This window comes from Spea bombifrons, chromosome 7 (assembly GCF_027358695.1).
Source record: "Spea bombifrons isolate aSpeBom1 chromosome 7, aSpeBom1.2.pri, whole genome shotgun sequence".
Classification (NCBI taxonomy): Eukaryota; Metazoa; Chordata; class Amphibia; order Anura; family Pelobatidae; genus Spea; species Spea bombifrons.
Window position 1 is genome coordinate 11,372,213 of NC_071093.1, and position 25,190 is coordinate 11,397,402.

The 25,190-nt window shown below is 37.3% G+C and overlaps 1 protein-coding gene across 1 annotated transcript in view; it reads right to left on the reverse strand.

The window, feature by feature from the left end:
* The window catches only part of SLC25A12 (solute carrier family 25 member 12), a 51,356-nt gene that overhangs the window by 9,339 nt on the left and 16,827 nt on the right, over positions 1 to 25,190 (reverse strand). Inside the window, exons 5-13 of the mRNA XM_053470758.1 lie at positions 24,753 to 24,892; positions 24,352 to 24,498; positions 23,681 to 23,819; positions 23,398 to 23,491; positions 22,351 to 22,435; positions 13,607 to 13,691; positions 12,116 to 12,268; positions 4,952 to 5,004; positions 4,219 to 4,299 (exon numbers count right to left, since the gene is read on the reverse strand). Coding sequence (XP_053326733.1) covers positions 4,219 to 4,299; positions 4,952 to 5,004; positions 12,116 to 12,268; positions 13,607 to 13,691; positions 22,351 to 22,435; positions 23,398 to 23,491; positions 23,681 to 23,819; positions 24,352 to 24,498; positions 24,753 to 24,892 — 977 coding nt within the window. The remainder of the gene's footprint in view (positions 1 to 4,218; positions 4,300 to 4,951; positions 5,005 to 12,115; positions 12,269 to 13,606; positions 13,692 to 22,350; positions 22,436 to 23,397; positions 23,492 to 23,680; positions 23,820 to 24,351; positions 24,499 to 24,752; positions 24,893 to 25,190) is intronic.

The following is a 25,190-nucleotide window of genomic DNA, read 5'->3' on the forward strand; positions in this document are numbered from 1 at the left end:
ATATTTAACATGTGGCATTTAAAAAGTCATTTCAGTTCTCCATCTCTTACGGAAAAATACGATTCTACGCACAGAATCGCAGTGGCAGAAAAGCGTTAGCAACCACCTTAATAAAAATGGAAGTTTAGGAAAGTCATATATGACGTCCCTACATAGAAGAAGGCTACAATCTATTTAGTGACAGAACCAATGAAAAGAGATCTATATTATACAATTCTACCAAGAACTCTCCAAATAACGCACTGGAGCAGAAAAAAAGGTCAATTATAATGCTTTAGCTATACACTATAAGCCATGATTCTTTTTCAAACGGCTTTTCTAAAGCATAACAAAGGAATGACAAGACCTTCATTTGTAGAAATCACAGGCTAGAAGTGAATGTTGGAACGTGAATCATGTGGCAGAAAAGGCTTAAAGGGGAAGTATCATTTAAAAAAAGAAAATTGATCCGGGAGACAACTCCCCCCAAGCTAAGTAATGCTTACTACAGTAACTGAGAACCATGCTAAGAAAATTTTAATAATGGGTTTCATTATATTATTCTAGGCATAGTGCCAAGAGCCAGAGAAACGAATGAAAGGAATGTGTCTTTCTGCACATTAATACGGGTAGATACTACGATACTACAAGTATATATACTTGCATATACCTACAAACGACACGACAGGAAGGTGGTTTTCATTTATTTTTTTTTAGATTTTATATATCTCGTTCATATACCGAACACAAACAAGTGGAACATTCAACATTCCGCTGGGCAAGGAATGACCCGAGACAAGAATAACAAACATGCCCAGGATAAGCCTTCGAATGAAGAAAGCTGATTTGCAAGAAAACAGCACATGATTAGACATCGAGGACCGGAAATGAAATACAAGCATGAACACGGACACCTGGAAGTCGCCACCTGTGTGTCCGTGATGACCAACACACGCTGTCCTATATCTGATCATACATCAGGTACGAGCCTTGAGTGGCCCTGGCACTACCTTCTATGTGCCATTCACAATTTCCTGTTAACTGTATTTTTAAAAGTGAATGAATGATGAACCTTATTAACATTTAAAAGGTTTGCACAGTCTACACTTCCTTCCGTTTGTATCAGGGTTTTTCCATTAAAACATTTATTATATTCTGGAGGTGTTTCCTTGCTACAAATACAATGAATCATACATTTTTTTACAATGTTCACAATGTATCTTTAACTCCCCTTTAATATAACATTATGCTACATTCTGCGTTCGTTGTATTTTATAAGAAAAGGTCTGGAAAATAAGACCTTCTACGTAGGGAAAATCATCAAGGTGCAGTTGTATTCTTAAAAGTATGTTAATTGTTTAACAAGACAGATATTTGGTAATTCCATTTATTAAAGTACAACTTTTCTATTCCAGCAGAATCATCTCCCAAAAGGACACACGACAGCCATGACTAGAAATAATCTATCACCATAAATTGGCAACGTCAAATATAGCCGGGTTTCCACATGATGATCCGCCGCTGCATGTATAATGGGGGCATTGTATCAAGAGAATGCCCACTTTAAGACATGAGGGTATAAATTGTCCTTAACGGGACTCGTAAAAGGTGATCATTGTTGACCTTATTTGCATGCCCCTACCCAGAATCCCTTGTGGTTGTGGCAGCACCATGAGGTTTCTGAGGGAAAAACAAGCCTTCTGGCCTGTCTGGTGTCTGTAGATGAGTGTTTAATAATACTTATAATATTATTATATAGAATATATATTATATATATATATATTTCATTTAAAGTTTTCCATGGATTCCATGACCCACCATAACACCATAAACTGGGTCTATTCATGAAATATGTTACATTGTAACATGAGCAGTGTCTGCAAAAGGTTGTATATTAACCCCTTCACGCATGCAGCGGTACAGAGCCTGCCAATAAGAGGGCAGATGCACTGGGAAGAACACGGCTTTACTGTATGTCTCCATGGTACGTGTTATTTTTGCTGATTGCTTTCACTTGCTTCACAACACAGCTTCTCTCTGCGGCTCTGAAAGCAAACTTTGTGTGGTGACAGGTGAAGGCCTAGGTATGCACACGGCTGCCAGATCCAATCAGAGAGGAACAGAAACAGCCTCCTTTGGAGGGCCTCTGGAGATTTGTCTGTGAATTAAAAGTCAGCAGGGGTCATTAACCTCCCTGCCCTGCGTTCTGTGCCAAGCGAGGCTTTTTTTTTCATCCCATCTTGTCAGCCTCACTCAACTGGAAGTCATTAAACTCCGCATGTTAAGAAACGAACACGTCTCCAAAATAAATCTAACAAAGGAAATGATATATAGGCGTTAGCAGTGTCCAATAAGGCAACTGAAATGTAAACTTTGTCCACTGGGGATGGAATGTTTGGGTTACAAAAGAAAAGTAGGTTTACAGATGATTGTTTTAGGTTCTGCACTCCAGGGTCTTGTAGGGCTTGAAGGTGCTTCTGCTCAGAGATGCCATCCCATGCTTTGCAGCTTGGGAGGAGAAGAGAAAGCTCCTCTCAATGTTCTCCAGCGGGTGTGCCGCTCAGCCCTAAATTACTTAAAAAGGATTGCGTAACCATCCATAAATCGAATCCAAATCAATGCGATAAGAGGAGCAAGAGCCTGAGCAAAGCTGGCTATATTTCTCCATGCCGTCCATCTTTACGAGTTCAGCTAGTCAGGGACTAATCTTCACGCACTGTTTAGGTGACTGGACTATTCCACTGGTTGCTATGGTGATAAGACTTTTTTTTTTTTACTTCTTATACATACACCCCCACCTTACAGAAAATAAGTAAAAAAATAAAAAAAAATAAAAAAAAAAACGTTTTGTGATTGGATTTAAAAAGCCAGGCTGGCCCGACTTGTCCAGAAAGCATGAAACTTAAAAATTTAGTGGCAAACATGCTACTTTGCCAGAAGAAGGACACAGAAAAACACATTTAAGTTTTATAGCAATTTAAAAGATGCACCAATTTTTATGCTGCCTTAAACACTATGTTCCTGAATAAAAATAGCTGGCCGCTCCTTTTGATTTTAGTTTGAAAATTATGTTTTTATTTTTTTAAAGATTGTACCCAAGTATTTTAAAAGGATTATTGTTAAAAAATACTATATATTTTTTAAATGAAATTCAATTGTTATTCATTTGTAAATTGAAAAAAAGAACTAATCGTTCCAGTGTACTATGGGCTACGCCATAATTTTGAGCTAATTCTCAATTTTCTCCCAATTTGTCTCAGAGCACTTCCCTCTAAGGTGGTGTAAAGCCCTTTGATAATCGATCGGTGATGGATGATACCATTTCACAGGATATGTTTCATGAGCAGGAAACAGAGTTACAACCTTTTAATTCCTTTGTGAAAGCAAAGATAAATTACAGAAAAATACTTTCAGTCCTGTAATTTCTTTTTTGTATGACCAATCACTGACAAGATCTACACAACGATTACACTAAAACTGTATCCGTTATTAAATTAAAGCCTGATAGACCGCACATATAAAAGGGGGGGTCTAAAATAGAGACATAAGGACTGTGATTTGATAAATGTTTTAATGTGCAAGAATGCTCAGGGTTAATGGGTGTAACAAAATTGTTTATTGTTGCATGCAAAAGGCTAATCATATATATTGCTTGGTAAAAACTAATTTCCAAATAAACATGAAGAGACAATTACTAGATTATAGGATGTCTACATGAACGTGCTATAGGAATAAGAAAGTTCGGTCAAACAAAAGGTAAGAGAAATAGCTAACATGCAAAAAAGTGCAAGTTGTGGTGCTTAACACAACTAGATGGAAAAAGTTAATTAGATAGAAATCTCATTTTTGGTGGGTAACCTAACTCATGCGCTCCACTCTGATTACTATAAACGGTCTGGGGAAAGATATTTTTTGTTAGATCTAGTATATTATGACAATTTACTTTGAATTTTAAAAAGGCTTTAATAAACGTGTGTGTCCATCTTGGAACTAAAGACTTGTTACAATAAGGATATATTATAGACATTAGTCTCGTTTGAAAAGAATACAGATCCCTCTTCACAGCTGTTTAATTCGATGTATTGCTTACACAGAAGGCCAGGGAATAGTCCTATTAATTTAAGGCAAAATGCAGAATTTGGTTTATTATTATTTTAGCATAGTATGTGGAGATGTTGTAAAGGAGATGGGCATTGTACTCCCTTTTAGACCGCAGATCATTTCTTAAAAGGTACTTACACATCCTCCAGCCATTATTTCAGCTAGCAGAGGGATGGAGCCATCGCGCTGAGTGAACTTGTCTCTGACAAAATCATTAACCTGTGGAAAAAATATACATTTTATGAATATGCTAGGTTTTTGTGTGTAAAGATTGTGTTTATCTTTATCTACATTGCTTTGCTCTTTGTGAGAGTCTAGAAATATTGCAGCACAAATCCTTGGAACATATTCTCAGAAGTCTTCCCCTCCATTGTGCAGAATGTAGGAAAATGCCACGGGCACCTTTGCTTTGTTTTATTTTATTGGTGGGATCCTTCATCGGGTAAGTTGGAATTGAACTCCAGGCTTGGCCAACAACAAAGCGAGTAATGATTTAGCACAGGTGAAACAAGAAAAATGGTTGTTAGGGAGTTCTTTTATTATCCAATCCCTTTCAAATATTCCACCTGTGCTCAGCCACAGCAATCCTGCCTTTTTCTGACATTCAAGTTCAATCTAGAGAAGCTAGACTTGTAAGCCTAGACTCAATTTACAAATATCTTGGGAAAACCATGAAATACATGGTGAAGAGCACAAGTAACCAAGCAATGGCTGGTGAGTCACAGGCCACCAGTAGATTTGGTACATGGCCACTACTTGCCTAACAAACTGAAACCTCATCATCTACCCTCTGAAGATGCTTCAAAATAAAATAATTGGACAATACAACAGAAAAGTCACAGCGATATACTTCTTTTGTCTTTTCACATACCGTCAGTTTAATAGCTTTCTCAGGTGCCACCCCTACGAGCTGTGGTAGGAGACCTGTGCAGAAGTACAAGAATTAGGTGCAATTTGAACTAAAAACACTAAGCTTTTTTCTTACATAAAACTCTATTATTTAAACCAAAGTACTTTACTACTAATCTGTAAGCATACAAAAAATAATGATTTAGGGTGAATTGCATTTTTACTTTTGTTAAATAAGCACTAGTCCTTAAATTACAGAGCATATTCAAAGTTATGCAAAGTCAAATTGTTTTTAATGTTATTTTCATTTCATAATAAATACATTTCTTTTTACCTTTTTTACTCTATTGTGAATGGGCAATGTTGAAGATACCTTTTGGACATAATAATGACCTTTTAAAAAGGTAGGTAGGTTTGCATGAAAACCATTATAATATATGTTAATAGAGTTCAGTTAGCCCCAACTCTTAAACTCATGACATCTACCCAAATCTCTTTGTGAATCCTAGGCGTAAGACAAGGAGCGTCAACTTAGTGTCAACTAATTCCACACCTATGAGACATCTTTAAAACATGGAGAATCTCACACAGTTTAAATATTGGTTCAAATGGAACTGATCCTGAAAAAAAAGAAATTTAGTTGGGAGAAATGTATTTCTGGTACATGACCAGGGCCCGATTATTGGGAAAAATGGCCACAGCAGAGCATGGCTTTACCTAACAACAATGTCACTTGTTAGATAGAGGGTACATCTTAAACATATGTTATGCAAAATGAAAAGGAGAAATGCATTCCTTAAAATTACTCAATAATATACTGATTGATTAAAAATGCACATAATTTATAGACATTACAAGCACAGGCACATATGGGGGAAAAAAGTTCAAAAAACAGATTTATCAGTTTTGAAAAATATGGTCAGCGTCAAGTTTTTAGAGAACTTATGAATTTCAGAGAATATCTGTCCTAACCCCAAGCTGAACCCCACTGCAGATGTTCTCAGAACGTAGAGATGTGATGTTCTGGCACATGGAATGCAGCTATATTTTGTCCAGAAGTTGTCTTCTATTCCTGATGCCCCCCAGGTATGTGGATTTCATGGAATAAGCGTAATGCTGTATGCCAGCTTGAAGCATCTGCAGCATTTTCTCTAACTATTGTGGGAACACAGACTTCAACATGATTTACTAATTATTCAATAAATCTAATTCTTAAAGGGGGACTTCCACCAAAGTTTGTACCAGAACTAGATTAAAAATTTATTTTCAAAAATAATTTTTGCATAATGCAATTTTTTTGTGGTAGATAACAGAATGGCTCGGTTATAATGACCCAGGTGGACACTCAGACTAATGAAAGTCTAAGGAGGAAAGGATTTCACTGAACAACCAGGACCTCATTAGCATTATCATAAATAATTGGTTCTGAGCAGAGATGGTCACCCAAAATATCACATGACAACAATGGGAGCCTCTAGATCTGCACATAAAGTTTATTGGAACACAATGGAATAAAACCAAGTTTTCGTCAGTGCTAACCTACACATTTAAGTAACAACACAGACAAAAAGTTATCTTTTACATGGACCACCTTATGAAGAATAATTTTGTTGTGCAGACATTTATCTCAAATGATATCTCATATTTGGTTGGGGAAATTCAGATTTCATAAATTGGTGTGACCTTGTGACTTCTGCCCCAGGGCCTACCGGCCACAACCTGCCATTGCGATTGACCACATCAAGCTTTTTACATAACTATTTATATGGCATCCAACACGCATAAAATGTGAGGTCATCAAAAACACTCATGGTGACCAAACCTAAGAATAATCAAAAAATAATTCTGCATTAATCATCAGGTGCCAAAAAAAACAGTTACACCTAAAGAGAAGCCCAAAAATACACAACTAACCAAAGTAAATAGGGATCACCTGTACATAAGGGAATGTGTATGTTCCAGGACACCAAAGAGTGGCAAAATAAATTATCGATTATAATTTCTAGTGGATGATAGCAATGTTTTCAGAGAAGGAAATCAACATCTAAGATATGACCAGTTCCTCCAAGGCCAACCCGCAAATTACAGGCCACCCTTACCATGCCACTGAAAGACAAAAGTGTGTTACAATGTTTCATTGACATCTCAAGTTCTGTTGAGATCATTCTTCTGCACTCTTTTTGGCATCCTCACTAACCTGAGCTCTGCTTCATAACATCCCACATTAGGAACTAAAGTCTGTAGGCATGGATAAAGGTAAAAACTTATCCGGTGCCTAATATTTGTGTGGGGTAACTAAAAAGCAAACCAGTCTCGGGGTCCCTGGTGCTGTTCCTAACAGAGGTGAGCAATGCAACGATCAACAATCAGACCCTACTGGAAGCAATCTTTAACAACGCTATAGGGGTTAAGGTAGCCTCACATACTAATCTTGTTTCCGGAAAGAACCCATTTTGATTACACACGGATCAGATAGCGCACACGCTGTCACCAAAGGGATTGGAAAGCAACCCATGTGATTGCAGAGAGATCACATTACTATGTATGTAGTGTGAACATTTATCCTCTCTCATCTGACAGACGTGCAAAAGAAAATGAAATATGCATGCTTACTTCTTGAAAATCACAGTGATTTGGTCTTCAGAGACAACACATTGTCCAATTTGATCCGAGAATGATAACATTTTCCCTGAAGAGAGATTGCTATTTGGTCTGCCTTCTCTTAAGTCAAAAGCACAAAGTAATACGGAGGCAATCAGCTGAGTGCAAGAAGACTGCTTGCAACCTGAACAAAATCGAGATTTTAGCTAAATGAAAAATTACAGTTAACTGTATTTTTTATTTTTACAGTGTTTTGCCACCTGTCAGTATGCCGTAAATGCCTCAGCATGGTATCACGACTAATCGTAAGCTTGGTTCATTACCCGTGGGGTATGAAAATACAATATATCCAAGGCATGACTCAAATTATTCTTATTTTATTTGCTAATCACAATAAAGTTATGAATCCTCACTTTTGTGTCATGTTACGTAGTTTACTAAAGTTCTGGTGAATACCTTCTTAACTGGGCGGCCATTTTTTTTTTAGACAAACAAGAGGAACAGGGCCAGACATTTTCATGTTATATACCCAGTGGTCCTGTAATAGAGAGAACGATGTACGTCCCAGGCACAAACACTACAATCTTTCCTCAATTTTGTAATAAAAATCATAAAAATTGAAAAAATATGGGGTTTCAGCATTTATATGTATAAAAAAACCAAAATATATTAAGTATATGCAAAAACAAAAGATATCATTTAAATAAATGACAGTTTTGAAATGTCACTAAAATACATTTATTTGATATAAGTTCGTAATAAGGGATACCATCATCTTCTCATCTGAGTTTTGATCAGGATACAGTATCGCACGCTGTGCCTTCCCACTACAGAAAAATACTCTTAGAAACCAAGCGTAATTCGTAGGAAAATACCCACAAAACCTTAGAGGATTTTTCTAAAACTACATTTAGAGAAGGGAACCTATTTTTCTCCTTTCTGACAATGTGGTTGCTCAATTGTGATTGCTGGTGGCTTAACTGAAATCGAATCATTCCCTCTGCTTCTATAGACCTCCGAGAAAGGCAGTTATCTAGTCTAAAATCCTTTACGGATCATTGAAACATAGAATGTGTCGGCAGATAACCACTCGGCCCATCCAGTCTGCCCAATTTACTACGCCAGTAACCTTACATACTGAGCAATGCATTACTTAGAACAAGAACAATGTTTACCGCAAATGAATCACCAGGATGGGGTTTTATCTGGAAGTTTTATTTGGCCATGGATCTGCCAAATGTTGACTTTCGGTATAATAAAAATATGTCTTATGTGACAGTGGATATTGTGAGATCTGCAAACGGATAATCTGATCACAACAAAGAATCACTTTGAAATGCTATCCTCCGTTACCTATTATATCCTTGATTTATCTGTAGATTTTTAAATGACAAACCACAAAAACAACCAATCATCTGGAGTGCATAAAGAGAGATAAACTATAAAATGTGGTATAACTTTTAATACTGAAAATATTACACTACAGTTTTACAAGTGCTGGTGTCCTGTTTATACTTTGTATTATTGCCACAAACGTCAAAATCTTAGGAGACACAACAGGCAGATGTCACCTCTTATAGAGCAAAAGGAAGAATTCCAGTGAATGCCTCCTCATTATCATTATTAAATTAATATTAAATTCTGGGTGTGATTGCCAACAAATATGATGGATTTGGGAGACTGTATCTCATCCAGAAAAACTGAAAGGTCCTCCCAAGTCAACCAATGATTGACAGGATGGAATGCAGACAACCAATGTAACTGGAAGAAGAGCATGAAAGGAATTAGATTTATATGATGTTGAACAGAACACAATACAACTGACATGTTTATGATGTTCATTTGTTCAGAAACAATAAAAACCCTACATTTCAAGTATCTTTGCCATGGTAAATCACATCCACAAAGTTAATTATCCATGATCTTGTCACAATCAGTTTATTTGAAATAAGAACAACTTTCCTGCTTTAGTAAATGAAAACAGTGATCATCTAACACTTGTTTCGCTATAGATGAGTAAATATTTTTCTACAGCACCTAGATTTTGTTAATATAAGAAGAGGTCCAAGCGTGTTATGGATCACTGTTCAGACAATGTCAGAGCCGGCCCATACATGGGTCACGGTAGGTCCATGGGACCCAGGCAGCACTTTGACAGGTATGTTCTTTCGGGAAAGAATTGGGTAGCATTTCATCCTTCGACCCAGGCAGCACAATATCCTTTGGACGGCCCTGGACAGTGTTATAAATCAAAACACACTATCTATGAAAGACTAATTCTCCTGCCTCTGTGAAGTAGAGTTACAGATACAACTTGGTATCACTCAAGCTCTTGCTGTCTCAAATAACGATTAAGTTTGTTCAGGCTTAATAGGTGCCGGAAAGCAAATCACCAGTATATTTTGGACAACAACCAGTAACAAAATATCTCGTATAGATTTTCCATTAATAGAAAATGTTCTACATGGAGTACATAATGTTTTTACTTATTATAATAAAAAATGGAGACACATTGTTGTAGTCATTCTGAGATGGTTTTGAGATTTCTGGATCCTAATACATGTGTTCACATAAATTAGAACAATAGCCACGATGTACATTAATGGTGTCTCATTTGGGATAAAATGCAAAGCAGTCCCACTGATTCAGCTCCTTGGTAAGCAAGATAGGCATGACAAATTAGGTCTTATCAGTGTACTTTGACATAGTGAAGGGCTAAGCAATATATGGCCATATAGTGTGATGGAATCCCCAATACTTTAGGTAAGTGTTTTTTGAATAGTATTCGCTGGGTATGTTATGAATTCTTTGTTTTGTGTCTCACAAAAAAGAGCCAGGCTCCTAACATACGTCACTACTCAAATTTTATTAATTTCCTCTACAGTGCCATAAAGTCTACCCACTCTGAAAGATATACAAATTGCAAACTCCTTGGACATACCTTTTCCCGGACATAATAACATTGATACTTTTTTTTTTAAGCATCAACCAAAAGGACCAATAGCTAATAAATGTGCCTTTCTTTCCAACCCTTGTCTGTAATTTAAAAGGCTTCTATGCAGCAGAAAGGTAGTTATTAGATGCAAGGGGAGTTGAAGAGAACACAAAGAAACTGTTCCTCCCTCCCTGGTCTCGGAACGGTTGTAAAGAACACCCACAGTATCTCGCGAAGGAGACAAGTCACAGAGCATTATCACTCCCATTTCCATCTTTTACAACGCAGCGCACCCCTTCAGAACCAGAGGAGCCTGCAATCAACAGCAAGGCGTAAAGACACGCAGGTAGTTCCACGATACAAGCTGTAACTAACTACGGAAGAGTCCTTTGCCACCACAATTTTAGGGTCCTCTAGAAGTATGAACAGCCAGATCTAACACTTTTCCCCAGTAGGTGAAGAGGTGAGTGTTGGGGATCCACTTGGTTATCATCTAAGAACTGAACCAGTATTCCGAACACTTCCTGTTTTGGAACTTCCTGTTTTCTACTGGTCCAGCCAATCGGTACTACAAGAAAGTATTTCTCCTTTAAATATGAACCAGAGACACATTCAAGAATTTATCCTACATTCTACATTCTAGCAAAGTGAAATAAAGTTCTCTATTCAACATGAATAGCCAACGTACACCGCTGTTCCTTCACTCCCACGCCATCCATTACTATTATTCTTTGGGAAGCAGGCAGTATAGACTAACTCCCTTATCGTCAAAAGCAGACAATGACGCAGTTTCTAGAAATAAAGGGTGGGTTTTTTTCCTTTTTTTCTTTTTTAAAATGTACTGTAAAAATAGCCAATAAACATATACTATTTTCAAAGGCATTTATAGTGCTTGCATATTGAAGGAACTCGCCCCTTGCATGCAACAAAAGTTTCAATTAGGATACATATAGCTGAAAATAAATTATACCACTGGTGTAGGTTGGGTTTAATTATTTGAAATGCCATTTTTATTTTCTAAAACATTTGTAAATGCGAGAAGAAAATGTAGTGGATGAATATTTCTTAAATCATTGCAACAAGAATACTGCTCCAGGAGATCATTAATACAGTTTAGATTCCATTATGATCAGTTTTTGTTTGTATTGTTGTAAGTATTTTCTTCTTCTGGTGGCGCGTCGTACATAAAAAATGTTCTTAAAAACTTTTTTGGAGAGTGCAATCATTTAAAAAAAAAATAGTACATTTCATAGGACCTCACTTTAGTTGTTTTTTTTTGGATACTTAGACCAACACATTATAAATGTGCCAATATATGGGTTAACCACAAAACTATTATCATTCTAAGTCGGAGTACTTAACAGGCCCAGACTGACCATTAGGTTGGTGCGTGAAGGTGTCTTTTTTTACAGTCCTTTACTACCGCACACTACAAAAGTATAGTGTGCAACAGTGTGTATAAAGCAAGTGACCACAAATATAGCATTTTATTGGCAACTGGCCTTAAAGTGCCAGGGCAGATTTAATTCAGTCTGGTCCTGGTGTAAAAGAGGAGTAAAAAAATGGAAAAATAAATCGATTTTTGGTTAAAATCAACTCACTTGAAGACAAACTTGGTAAGCTTGTTATAATGGGTAAAAATCAACTCACCTCTATAAAGCCCAAAAAAACCCTCAAAGCGCAAAACCTTCTTAAAACAATCAAAACTGTTTTTATACATCAGCTCTCCAACGAATGAAGACCGTTGATTCTGCATCCGAGTCTTCACAAGGTCAATCGGGTACACAGCGGTTGCTCCAATAGCTGGAAATACAAGGAAATGGTATTTAATAATAAACAAAAGACCGCTACACATCCATATTTAATTTGTCCTGGAACTATATGGCAATTATTTTGAAGTGCTCCTGGTAGAAAACGAAACGCTCTGGAAGCTACTCTGTGCTAACAAAGTAGCTATATTGTTTTATATCAAATTAGGTTTACAAGCGAGGAGGTATAAAGTATAAATGTGAACAAAGTAACCAAATTTGTTTATTTTTAATTCAAAATTAGGATTTCAGGCACATCCAGTTGTGCATTTGGGAAATGATTATCTGTGAACATACATGCGTGTCAGAATGGCTAGTCACGTCTTGTTGATAGACATCAAAGCTGTATTTTAAATGCCTGGCATGCATAATTAAAAGTCTCATTTAAATACTTCTGTACAAGAATTCTCAGCATAAAATCTCCAGGCGAATGAAAGGAGCATTCACATATGGATGAATTACTAGAATATTATCTATACTACCGTAGAACATTGTTTAACGCAACAGAAATGTGGTGTGCTGATTTACTTTACAACTTAATAACAAAAAAGCTAAAAAAACCATAAAAGATATCTTATGATATTCTTAGCTTTCTGTTTATTCTCTCAATCCTTTGACAAAATACAATTATTGGTTCTTGATGGACAAGTTTAACTATTTCTGAAAAATACAGACATTATCATTATGTATTGAGTTATATAGCGCTAGCATATTACGCAGCATTGTATTGAAGTTTAAGAGGGCACAAGGCAGAAAAAAAAGAAAACCAGGAAACATTTAAATGGTTATCTGCAACTTCCAAAAAATAATGTGATTTCTACTTTAATGGAAAAAACATACGTTTCCATGAAAATGTGCTTCTGCAACTAATCTAAACAGATTTCCTTTCCCTTAATTTCTTTGCCCAAGTTTCACAATCAATGCTTATTCCTTTCTCTCTGGACAACCGATGCCCTGTTAAATAAGAGTAATTGCTAAGGAACACTGATTCAATTTCACATTCCCTGTTTCTGTAAAATCTCTTTGGGTGTTTCCCTTCCTTTCATCCTATGCTTTCTAGACCTTTTATATCAGCGTTATCAGCTGCAAATACTGTATCCAGAAGTACTGTGTTATTAAGGTAGTTTTGGTCTGAAGACTGTCTGGAGCCAGAGGTGGCACTGCTGCGCTAGCGGATCTTCTGATCCTTGGCAAAAATAAAGAGCATTTCACATAACGCTCCAATTCCTGCCATGAAGAACAATGCGCTGCACCTTGGTCGATCTGACCTGCTCTACTCATATAATATTACATTAACCCGACCTGGAAAACGGCGCACAGACATATCACTCACCTCCAGCAATTGAACCCAACGTGAATCTGTAGGCAGACTCCGCAGCCTGGAGCCAGATAGGTCTTCCCACATTGCTGTACGATTGCTACGGAAAGGCAGGGAAAAGATTTATGGGAACGGTTTGATGTACAAATCGCATTAATCTGTTTCATTAATAGCATTTGCTCAGAGCTGGTATAGGTATGTGGAACAGTCATATTGGGAATAAAACAATAAAATTATAGCAGAAATCCAAACTGTGTTACATGAAATGTCTCTGACTAGGCACAAGATGGAATATTTAAAAATCGACAAATCAGCACAAGGCATAGGACAAACGGTTTGCGCCCGGTCTGGTCCTGCATTTATGTCTTTGACTAGACCAAATATATATATTCCATTACTTTAGGCACTGTTGATCAGTGTTATTATTCACAAAGCGTGACATACAGTGCCATATTTACCTTGGCACTGACCTAGGCCTATACCAGGGCACCGCCACCAGCTGTCTCTGTCCTCACACTTGGGATATGACATCAAGGATACATGAGGCCGTGGCAGAAAGAAGCTATGGAGAACTATGGCAAACGATCATAGTGTTATTGGGCTGGCTGGGGAGATCTCCCGTTTACCTGGCCCGTTGAGCAGTGGTGCTACAGGGAGCCTGATCGCCCGACAGGATGATTTTTCTTTCTGTTATAAAGCAGAGGGGTTCCCGGCCACTTCATACAAACACAATTTTTAGGGATTTAGCCTGTTTTCACTTATTGAATGAATGGGAGTTTAAATCTGCTGTTCCACAAAACATTAAACACACTTATGATAAAGGTTTCATCGCCTAGAAACATCACAAACATCATAGAGGTTTATTCAGTTTCATCTATCACTGTTTGCTTTTTAACACGACAATTAAGTATCCCAGGTAATAAAAAAAAGACAAATAATGCAAAATTTACACAATTAAAGAAATATTTACTGGGAGTTTGCAAGCATTCGAAATGACTGTGAATCTTGTGTCTGATGCTGTATTATTTAAAAGACTATTACATTCAGCTGAGTAAATGGAACAGCACCTTTAACGTGGCAGACACTCTATCCCTGCAATAGAGTGTTTGAAAGAGCTTTTACTATTCCAATAAGGGTTAAAGAAGCCGATGGTCATACCATTACCAGATGGATTTGCAGAAAGCCAGCGTGTTTTACATGGTAAAGAACAAAGCCTGACAGGGCAATAAATTTATCCCTCATGTAAGCTGAGGATTTTCAACAAATCTTTTTCATAAATTTTCTACTCTGCTGATCTTTTAGTCTCTGGGGACACTTTTTAACACTAAATAAGCTGAGTTACCCCTATGGTTAAGACAATATCCTTAATTTATTGAAGTCCTTTAAGGTGAGTAAATGTTGGCGTTCTACAGAAAAACCGTGATTCAGTCATATTTAAGCCACGGATTGTTGTCAGGGCGAAACTTCTTGAAGAATATGAGAAATCTGCTTTAAAGTCCTAATATGTCCTTCTTTTTTTAATATATTATCCACGTACATCATAAAATGAGGTTCCTAGAGGGCCGAGAGGATCAGTAAAGACCTTCCCACGGCGCTTCAGTCGAGGTGATTGCAGAATTGCAGAATTTATATTAAACAAATATATTAATTGTTAAATAAAACCCTACACTTACGGCCTTCTGCACAACGGTTACTGCTCTTGGTAGACAATATTACAACTTTCTGGTGTACTCCTGACCTAGAGTAACACAGTGAAAAGAATTGTGTATTTCTTTACTTTTTACCTACGTCTCTCCCTATCAAGCTCAACCTGTTCATTCATGTACATATGTATAGCTGTGTGAGTTTTTGTATCATTTAATTTCTCCATTGAAGAAAGGTACAGGCTCATTGAGTGGTGAGTGGAGAGATGAATATCCATGTATTCACTGTATGGTGCACTCCAATGATATCATTGTCTTCAGGTTGCACAAAGCAGAAAAAAAGAGTGTTTACGGATTAAAATGTGCAGACTTACTGTAGCCAAGTGGGAAATCATAAATACGTCTGTCTCTTGATGTTTGAGTTATGAAGATATGCAGGTTAAGAGACAGTCGGAAAGGTAGACACACCGGTTCCTACATATCTGAAGAGGATTCCCTGTCTTAGAAACACCTGCTTAGCTTTATGCCTTTCCAAAGCCGATTCCCTACCTCGTAAGCTTCCTCGAGTCACACAAAAACGAAGGATTATGCTATACTTTGTCTAAAAGCATTTTCTTGGCTAAAATGTCTTTGCTGTTAAATACTGTAATTTTCTTTGAAGGATATGTCTCTTTTGTCCAATTAAGTAGCAGCAGATAACACACAATATCCTGTTACTTGAATTCTGCTGAACATCAGTGATTAGAGATCGGTTGTCTCGTAAACCCAAAAAATACAGCAAAGCACGTAGGATAGGAAGATGCGAATAAATTACTTTAGGTGAACGTTTCATAATATTATAGATATACTGTATATTATATCTATACAGTATGTTCCTGTATGCTTTACGATACAAGAATCCCATAAACTTCTTCCGTCTGTGAAGAAAACATCATTAGTTTGTACATCTCCAAACACTTCAACCGATCAATTATGGCCGGTGTTGTCACCAACAATTTGCTCTGTGGCTTTGACCCATTGTATTTGATTTACACAATTTGATTTATAAACATGTTTTCTGGGGATAATATACACAGTTTTGTAACTTTAGGGCTCCAGAACACATACCAAGCAAACATTCTGAGCTCCAACAAAAGAGGGACAGCAGAAGAGGAAGGACGGACACAGATGGGTCCCACAAAGACTATATTTAAGAGCCGTGCTGAACATCTGAAGGGCCATTTTCTGGCCATCACCAGCCCACAGCTCAGTGTATCGAAGAAGTAGGATTTAACCAGTTCAAAACATCCCTTCCTATGAGCCTGCATTGATGTTGATACAGTATCTGTGTACTCGTCTCACTGAGAACCCTGGAGTCCCCCCTGCCTTCCCTTCAGAAGAACGAGACATAAAAAACATTGCTGCTTAAATACAATAATCAGGCGCTATTAATCACGTCTGTGACAGTAATCAGTCGGAATTCTTTTTCCTGCTTAGCGCAGACACCTATTTTTTCTGTCCCAACAGGTGCCTCATAAACAGCTTCCAGAACAGCAACAGATCCATTGGTTGAGGCAATTATCAGGAACACATCTTGTCACTGAACATGTCAAAGCAGCACTTTATCACTTTTCTAGGTGCGGCCTTCAATACAAGCTCAATCGAACCATAATACCTGTAAAGTTTATTAGGCAAAGGCCGGTCTCTTACATTTACTGATGTTAATATAGCTTAGGGGTTCTGCTTTTTCACAAAAACAAGAGGCGTTTGTAATTAAATTAAATTAAAGTGAAACTATGTTTTAAGGCTAATAATGGTTTATTTTATAAAAGTAAAGCTTTCTGAAGCAGTCAAGTGTTATCATTTTTTTTCTAATGTGGGGCACATATTAATAGCAAGAATAAACCCAGACATGCACACCAATAATTAAATTAAGCAACGGAAACATTGAGTTTGACAGACTGGTCAGGGGGCTACAAATTCATTATCATTAAAAATGAACAATGCAGTTTTAGTCAAATGTAAGATTATTATTAATACATAAGGTTAAGTATGTGGTCTAGATACAGCACAGATCATTTAAATGTGTGTATTCAAAGCCACTTTATTATCAGTCAGATATGCTAATGGAGCGTCTGTCAATCACCCCTTGTGTTAGTAGCCCTAAGACACGTGAAACAAATGAGATACCCTGGGGCTATCGTTTCCGAACAGAAGGGTAATTGCGTCAAGCTTGGCATATGCGGCATAACTATTCGTGTAATTACTGTGTAAGATTGGGAGAATATCTATTTAAAGGACGTAGAAAGAGTAGAAGCAATTAAAAACCAATACATCATGTGATTAGTCAGTTACCACAAACTTAGCATGGAATTAGCGTGGAAATATATTATTCTTCGTTTAAATACTGTGTTGAATACAGTCATGTAGTCTAGCCCTGAAGAAAACTGAGTTGTGTTCCAGTAAACTTTATTTGAAGATCTGGAGGTCACCCTCATACTAATGCAGCCCCTTTTCCCCCTTTTCCCTTTTAATTAGCTAGCGGGTCCCTACGGTGACTAAGACTAAGACACTCTACTGTTTACCACAATGTATTACAATAAGTATGACCATAGTGGGTTTGACTATTAGACTGGACCAAGCTAACATGCCTATGAACATACGAAAAGCCACAATGCAACTGTTGCAAACAATGTTTCCTGCAAACATGTTGCTGAAACAGAAATTGACAATAAGTTGCCTTAAAAATGTTTTACTAGCCTAAGTAAAGCACAGGACAGGAGTCAAGTAGTTAGGCCAAAGAGTGGTTGATTTATAGAAGAAGAAAAAAAATCTACTAAACCCCATTACTATTTAAGGAATAAAGTCCAAATCCATAGGACTAAGTTTCCATTCTTACCTCATACCACATGGTTTTGTTTTTACATCATCTCAAGTCATCATGTGATCTACACAACTGAGTTTTCTTCCTGAAGGATGAGTATCTATTATATCTTCAAACACCCCGTGGGGTCGCTAGGTTTTTTTTGTGTTTTTTTGGTGCTCAGGAATAATGAAGGTCTTGCTGAGAATTGTATCACAGAATGGGTACAATCTGACTGTGGTTACTTCTACTGGTTTTAAAGCACTATTCCTTCATCTTCTGTTTTCTATTTTACCTAATTCAATCTAGTTACTTTGACCCAGTTGTGCATATTTTTCTCATCTTCCAGTTCAATAAATTATTTTTCCATGAACAGAAGGGACTTCCTTCTTTTTGTTTCATTAAAAAAATGTAATGTGACCATCTAGGCATTTTTTTTCATGTATTCTTCTGTGTTTTTCATTTATAAGGCTAATCCACTTAGTTTCAAATCCGCAAACATGGATGTTTTTTAAGATGCAGAACAGAAACCATTCCATTATTAAATGTTTCCCAGAATGACTAAATCCATAAGTGAATATGTTTACCAGCTATGATTGAGTAGGGTTCAGTGATATAAATACCAAGTGAATATCTCAACTTGAGGAGAAACAGACAGAAGACTATCCACGCATTTATTTTTATAGAAACAGTCTTGAAATGTTGTTTTTTTTTTTAGGCATAAGTGGTTTTTCTAAATTTCAAGTTTTGACGCAAACCGCATGTCGGAAGATATATATGTAATATTGTCAAAACACGCCACTAAAAAGCATAATTTACATTTCTTCTATAAGGAGTCTTAAGTAATAATATTAACCACTACAACCACTGTAATCAAGCCTCAGTACAAACATAGCCATGACGTTTACTGTGCAAGTAAGGTCATATGTAGCAACATAAGCTTGTAACGTACTCAGTCTTGAACGCCAAGAGTTAGACTAAAAACGTCTAAATGTATTCAACTGTGCAAAAGTTTTAGGCAGGTGTTGTAAAGTAAGAATGCTTTCAAAAATAAAAATACACTATTAACATGTCTATCACTTAACAAAACGCAAGTGAGTAAACAGAAGAAAAATCTAAATCTAATCAATAATTGGTGTGACCTCCCTTTGGCTTCAAAACAGTTTCAATTCTAGGTAGACTTGCGCACAGTTTTATAAGGAACTCAGCAGGTGGGTTGTTTGAAACATCCTGGAGAACTACGCACAGTTCTTCTGTGGATTTAGGCTCCACAGTTTCCTCTCTCTCTTTGTGCAGCCCCATACAGACTTAATGATGTTGAGACCTGGGCTCTGCGGGGGCCATACCATCACTTCCAGGTCTCCTTGTTTTTCTTTACGCTGAATATAGTTCCGAATGACTTCTTCTTAGTTCTTAATGTCTTTGGCTGTATGTTTGGGGTCATTTTCATGCTGCAGAATAAATTTGGGGCCAATCAGATGCCTCCCTGGTGGTCCTGCATGGTGGATAACTATCTGCCTGTACTCTCAGCACTGGAGAGATTATTATTTCTGACCAAATCCCCAACTCCATTTTGCAGAAATGCAGCTCTAAACTTGGAAGGAACTTGCACCATGCATCACTGTTGCCTGCAAAAACTCATTCCTGTACTGCTCTCCAGCCCTTCACCGAAAGATCGGCCATCTACTATAGCCAAATATTTCATATTTTCACTCATCAGCCCAGAGCACCAGCTGCCATTTTTCTGCACCCCAGTTCCTGTGTTTTTTTGAAGAGTTGAGTTGAGTCGTTTGGCCTTGTTTCCATATCGGAGGTATGACTTTTTGGCCACAAGTCTTCCATGAAGACCACTTCTGGCCAGACTTCTCTAGACAGTAGATAGGTGTACCAGGGCTCCACTGTTATCTGCCACTGCTGAGCTGATGACACTGTTGGATATTTTCCAGCTGCGAAGGATGTGTTTTTCATCTGCTGCCAGTTTCCTTGGCCGGTCTACGGCCCTCAACATTGCCCGTTTTCTTGTGCTTCTTCAAAAGAGCTTGGACAGAACATCGGGGACCCCTGTCTGGTGTGAAATATCTGCATGAGAGAGACCTTGCTGATGCAGTACAGCTACCTTGTGTCTTGTTGCTGTGCTCAGTCTTGCCGTGGTGACTTTTGACATTAAACTGTCTTCGGCAACCTCACCTTGTTAGAGAGTTTGGATGTTTCTCACTCAATCGTATTCCTCTCACACAGCTCTTTCTGTTTCAGTCAATGATTATGTTTTAACCTACAAATTGATGATCATTAGCAACTGTTTGGTATAATTGTTTAACCTCACACCTAACTACATCCCTGCAATATCCCTGACTTTGTGCATGTGTACCTAGAAGAACTGATGATGTTTTGAAGGCAAAGGGTGGTCACACCAAATATTGATTTGATTTAGGATTTTTCTTCTCTTCACTCACTTTGCAGTTTGTTAAATGATAAAACCAAACTATTAACCTGTCCTTTTTTGAAAGCATTCTTACTTTACAGCATTTTTTCACATCTGCCTAAAACATTTGCACAGTACTGAATTTCCCATAATGCATACACGGTTGTGCTCTACACTGCCTTTTATTTTAGGGGTTCCACTGAATGTGGATAAATGACAGGCTTCCCTATTGCTTAGTCTTGCATATGCTGTGACAATATTGTCTTCATTAAAGAGGATTTACACGGATGGAAAAAACACTAAAATTACTTGTGCCTCCTTTGGAATCTAAACATTAACAAAGTTTGCAATCAAAATCTTAGTGCTACCGGTCATTGTCATTACTAGGAACACACCTTTTATCCATGCGCTATCATTAATTTTTCCATATATAAGTCAAGCTACAACAAATATTTGCTAAAATAAGTGAAAAATGTCTTTTTCAAGGACTATTATTCTCAAACAATAAATGTATCGGTTTGTCTTAGTCTGTCAATTCTTGTCTTGTCATATCCCTTGAATTTATGTATTGTATTAAGCGCTGCGTAAACTGTTGGCGCTATATAAATACAGGATAATAATAATAATAATAATCAAATACTTGGGCGCTTTAATTTTGTAGAAAAAAAAATAAAAAATAAAAATCCATGGATTTGACATGTAAGAGGAAATTATTTGGTTATTAAAAAAAATAATAAAAAAAAAAGACTGATGAAGGTTTGTAGCAGATGGGTGCATTGTGGCTAAAGAGTTATTCTGGGATCCAAAAATCTGTACAAAATAAAACTTTCTTCCTCAACTAATTTGTCTCTGTTGGTGGGCCCTGTGAAGTTCACTGTTGTGACATTCACCAGCCTGGAGCGACAGGTTGTGAGTAATTCCTGAACACGTTTAAAAAAACCTAACTTCCTGAACATCTGTTCGTGACACTTCTGTAGCACTGAACAGGCCTGGCAGGTACGTGCATCCCCCAAGACTGAAAGACGCAGACCCCAGCAATGCTCGACGATCATAAACATCAATTGTTTTATGTATTACTATCAGAGCGCTATTCCTGCTACTAACACTTTGTACCTATAGGTGCTTGAATGTTACAATATTCTGTAATACACCGATTTAGCCTAACGCACAGATAAGCAAACTAATGTATTTAAATAACCAAAGTACATTTATTTAGTGGTGCAATGCGAGTAGCTATATTTTCATTTAAAACAATCATGTCTGATAAAATCGACTTTACATTAATCAAGTCTTATAGGGTTATAAAAGCACAGAGATTCTCCGCAGTCTTCACTTACACAATGAGAAGCTATGGCACAAATATAAGACTATCTACTGGTCGCTTTACTGGCACTATAAGGAGCAAATGGATGTAATATCTAAAACCTAGGAATTTGTGGGTTCATAGAAATGGCAATGAATATCATTTATGGTCGGCCTGCATCACATGATGTAGCAATGATGGAACGTGGTACAGGGATATCCCCCAAACTGTGCTGGTATACGATATTTAGGAAATATTTACACTTGGTCTAGACTCCAACAATGCTCAGTGTTGCGTGTGTTTGGTTACAATGTAAGCATTTTTTTTATTTTTTTTTTATTATTTTATTAGCATTAAATAAAAAAAAATTCTTTCAAATTTGCAATATGCTTCAAGTTGAAACCCTGTTATTGGGTCAACATAAAAAAAATATGTAAAGTCACGTAAGCTTTCACAATCTCAGAGGTCTTTTAAATATGTTGCTCAGACGGCTAAAGCTTCACTTTACAGGGATTCCCATTTGATTATGGTTGTGAATTTTTAGCTTACCTGTCTCTGGATCTCAGCCAGGTTGTAGGGCAGGGCCCCTTCTTCTAGTGGTGCCATTCTCTCAATATCAGTCAAAGTCAGACGCCTAAAAAAACCAAACATGTTGAAACAACAAGCACTAAATCCTAAGGAACCGCCTATGAAGGAGGATATGGTTAACAGTGTGGAGACAGAATGACGGTTGACAAAGACAGCTTAGACCATCTAACGCTATCTGCAGAAGGGCACACAAAACACACCTCAACTTTCTCAATTCATGTAAAACAAAAGGTAAAGGTGAGAAGTATCTGTCCAGGCAAAACATTCAATCAGGGCTGATTTTCAGAAGGGTCCAGTAAGGCTGATAACCTGAATCCTTTTCATGACAACTGGACAAGAGCTCAGTTGGTCTCAGTAAAAGTAAAGTAAGTTATTTTATTGAGACCATGTGAGCTCCTGTCCATTTTTTGGGGATTGCTGAAGGGGAACTTGGGGAGGTTCATGGGTGTAGATGCTCCCTGGTCGGATTGAGGAGTGTTGAAGTGACCGTGAGAAGCACCCTTTTATATTCATCCTTTTAATGACCACCCAACAGGGGTTTATCTAAATCCATGTCTTTCTCTACAATCCAACTGTAATGGGCATGAGACAGTGGGCAGAAAAGGGACCAAAGACTACACAACTGACAGTGATAAGTCAAAACGGGGCGACCTGGTAACTTTTCTTTTTGTAAAACATCCCTAATTGCAATTTACTATAACATATATATGGTGACTGTGATGAGGATACAGATAAACATTGCCTATCTTCTCTGTTTTGTACTCTCACCAATAATAAAACCATATAATTCTGGGCAGAATCTACATCTTGGTTGTGTTCTATTTTATTAAATAAAACTGCATATTATAATAAAATGCATTAGAACGAGAATTGCATTGCCCAATAGCTCAATGGCTAGTATGCGACAGATCAGAATGCTGTGTTTTATGGCATAAATAAGTATAGACATACAGATTTTCTATGTAATGAAATGCGTGTCATGAGTAGGCAAGCAATAGCATTACATACCCAGTAGCATTGAATAAATCGGACAGCTGAAACAAGATGTCAATTTCCAATGGGGTGATCTGTCCAAATTTGTTCGCTGAATTGGCAAATTCCTCTGTTAGGATAAGAGATCATTTCAGTATTTGTACAAAAGTTACACTGTTGAAAAATATATATGCAGATCAACCACCTTAACACGTAGTTAGACAACACGGGTTATATGGAAACCTCCAATGCATTATCAGTCCCCCCAGCCGTTTGATTTTTTCTTATACTATACATTAGTCCAGGAAAGAAGTTTTACCCTTGGTAACCTCTAGGTCCTTTCTGGAGCCCGCTAAAGTGCTGTAGATCTTTCGTATAAGTTCCATGTTATTCAGCAGTGAATTGAAAGCATTGAAATAGGAGAAGCTCACTTGATGTGAAATGGTTCCTCCGGCCGCCTGGAATAAAGGGGAGCGCAGGAAAATACGAATGATTTCCAAATGGGCCAATCAGTAAGAGATAAGTACATTGATCTGCAAGTTACCATTATAGATATGAAGGTATACATATGCACATAACATATAAACACACGTGATAAAGCGAGTAGATAACAGACAGCTATGGTTTTCATTATTTGATAATTATGGATACACAAAGATGAAATAAAAATAGATAACACGTTCTTTTCATACCTGCTAATAACATTCCTATCATGCTGCCATATTTAAATGCGTCATACCTTGTTACTCTGCACATGTCCTATGGCTTGTTTTGAACCAGTAGAGTCATATTACCAGTCCAACAGTACGTTAGGTCAGCTCCTACACACTATTATCATGATAATAACATAAATTCAAATCTCTCCTGTATGGCTTGAGTGCTTTATTTCTTGTACTTTCACTTAAAATGACTATTACTGTGTATCTATATATATATATATATATATATATATATTAATTACAATTTTGATGGATAGTGATTCTTACTTACAGATACAAGATTTTCCTCTACAAATGAAGTCAGCATGTGTGAACGTATGGTAACCATAATATCGCTGAAGTCCATGGCAGAAATCATTCCACTTTTATTTTTGTCTTTTAGAGCAAATGCTTGTCTTGCATGTTCCAGTTGCAGTTCCTGAAAGTTAAAGGATACCCCGGTTTAAAAAAAAACCACAGTGGTGGACACCCACCTTACTTTAAGGACCCCAGGTATTCCAAGTGGGGTCTCTATAGTTGGCATTGGTAATATTTGCCGCCAATCTTTAACCCAGCTCTCCCAGACATGGATTGCCCCTTTGCCGTGGTGGGATTGTGGCAGAGTAGTACAAGCTATCTATTGGAGCACAATGTACAAGGGATTCCCATTTTCCCAAACTCAAAACAACCAACCTGTAAAAACTCTGTGAATTCCAAATAGGAGAGATGCTTCTTTCGATTATGGCCAAAGTGAAGGCGAATAAACTCACAGTCCCAGTTGAAAGGGATATGATGATGGATCATGGTCTGTCCAAAGATTTCCTTAACATTTTCTTTGCAGATAAGAGAAAACAGGGGGAAAAAAATCAGATGAGATGTGGAGAGGAGAGTCCAAATTACCTGGATCCCAGGTTATAATATTTAGAACAATGAAGTTAAAAAGTATGAATATGTGGTTACAGATCAGAAATAATGAGGGAAAACGGAATCCCTGGTCAGTTACATGGAGGGTCATCATTACATGATCCATAGTACAAACAATGGAACTACTGACGTTGTACATAACTGTATAACAATATGTTAGGTACGATCTTAAAAATGGCGCTCGACGAAAGAGTAGAATTCAATTTC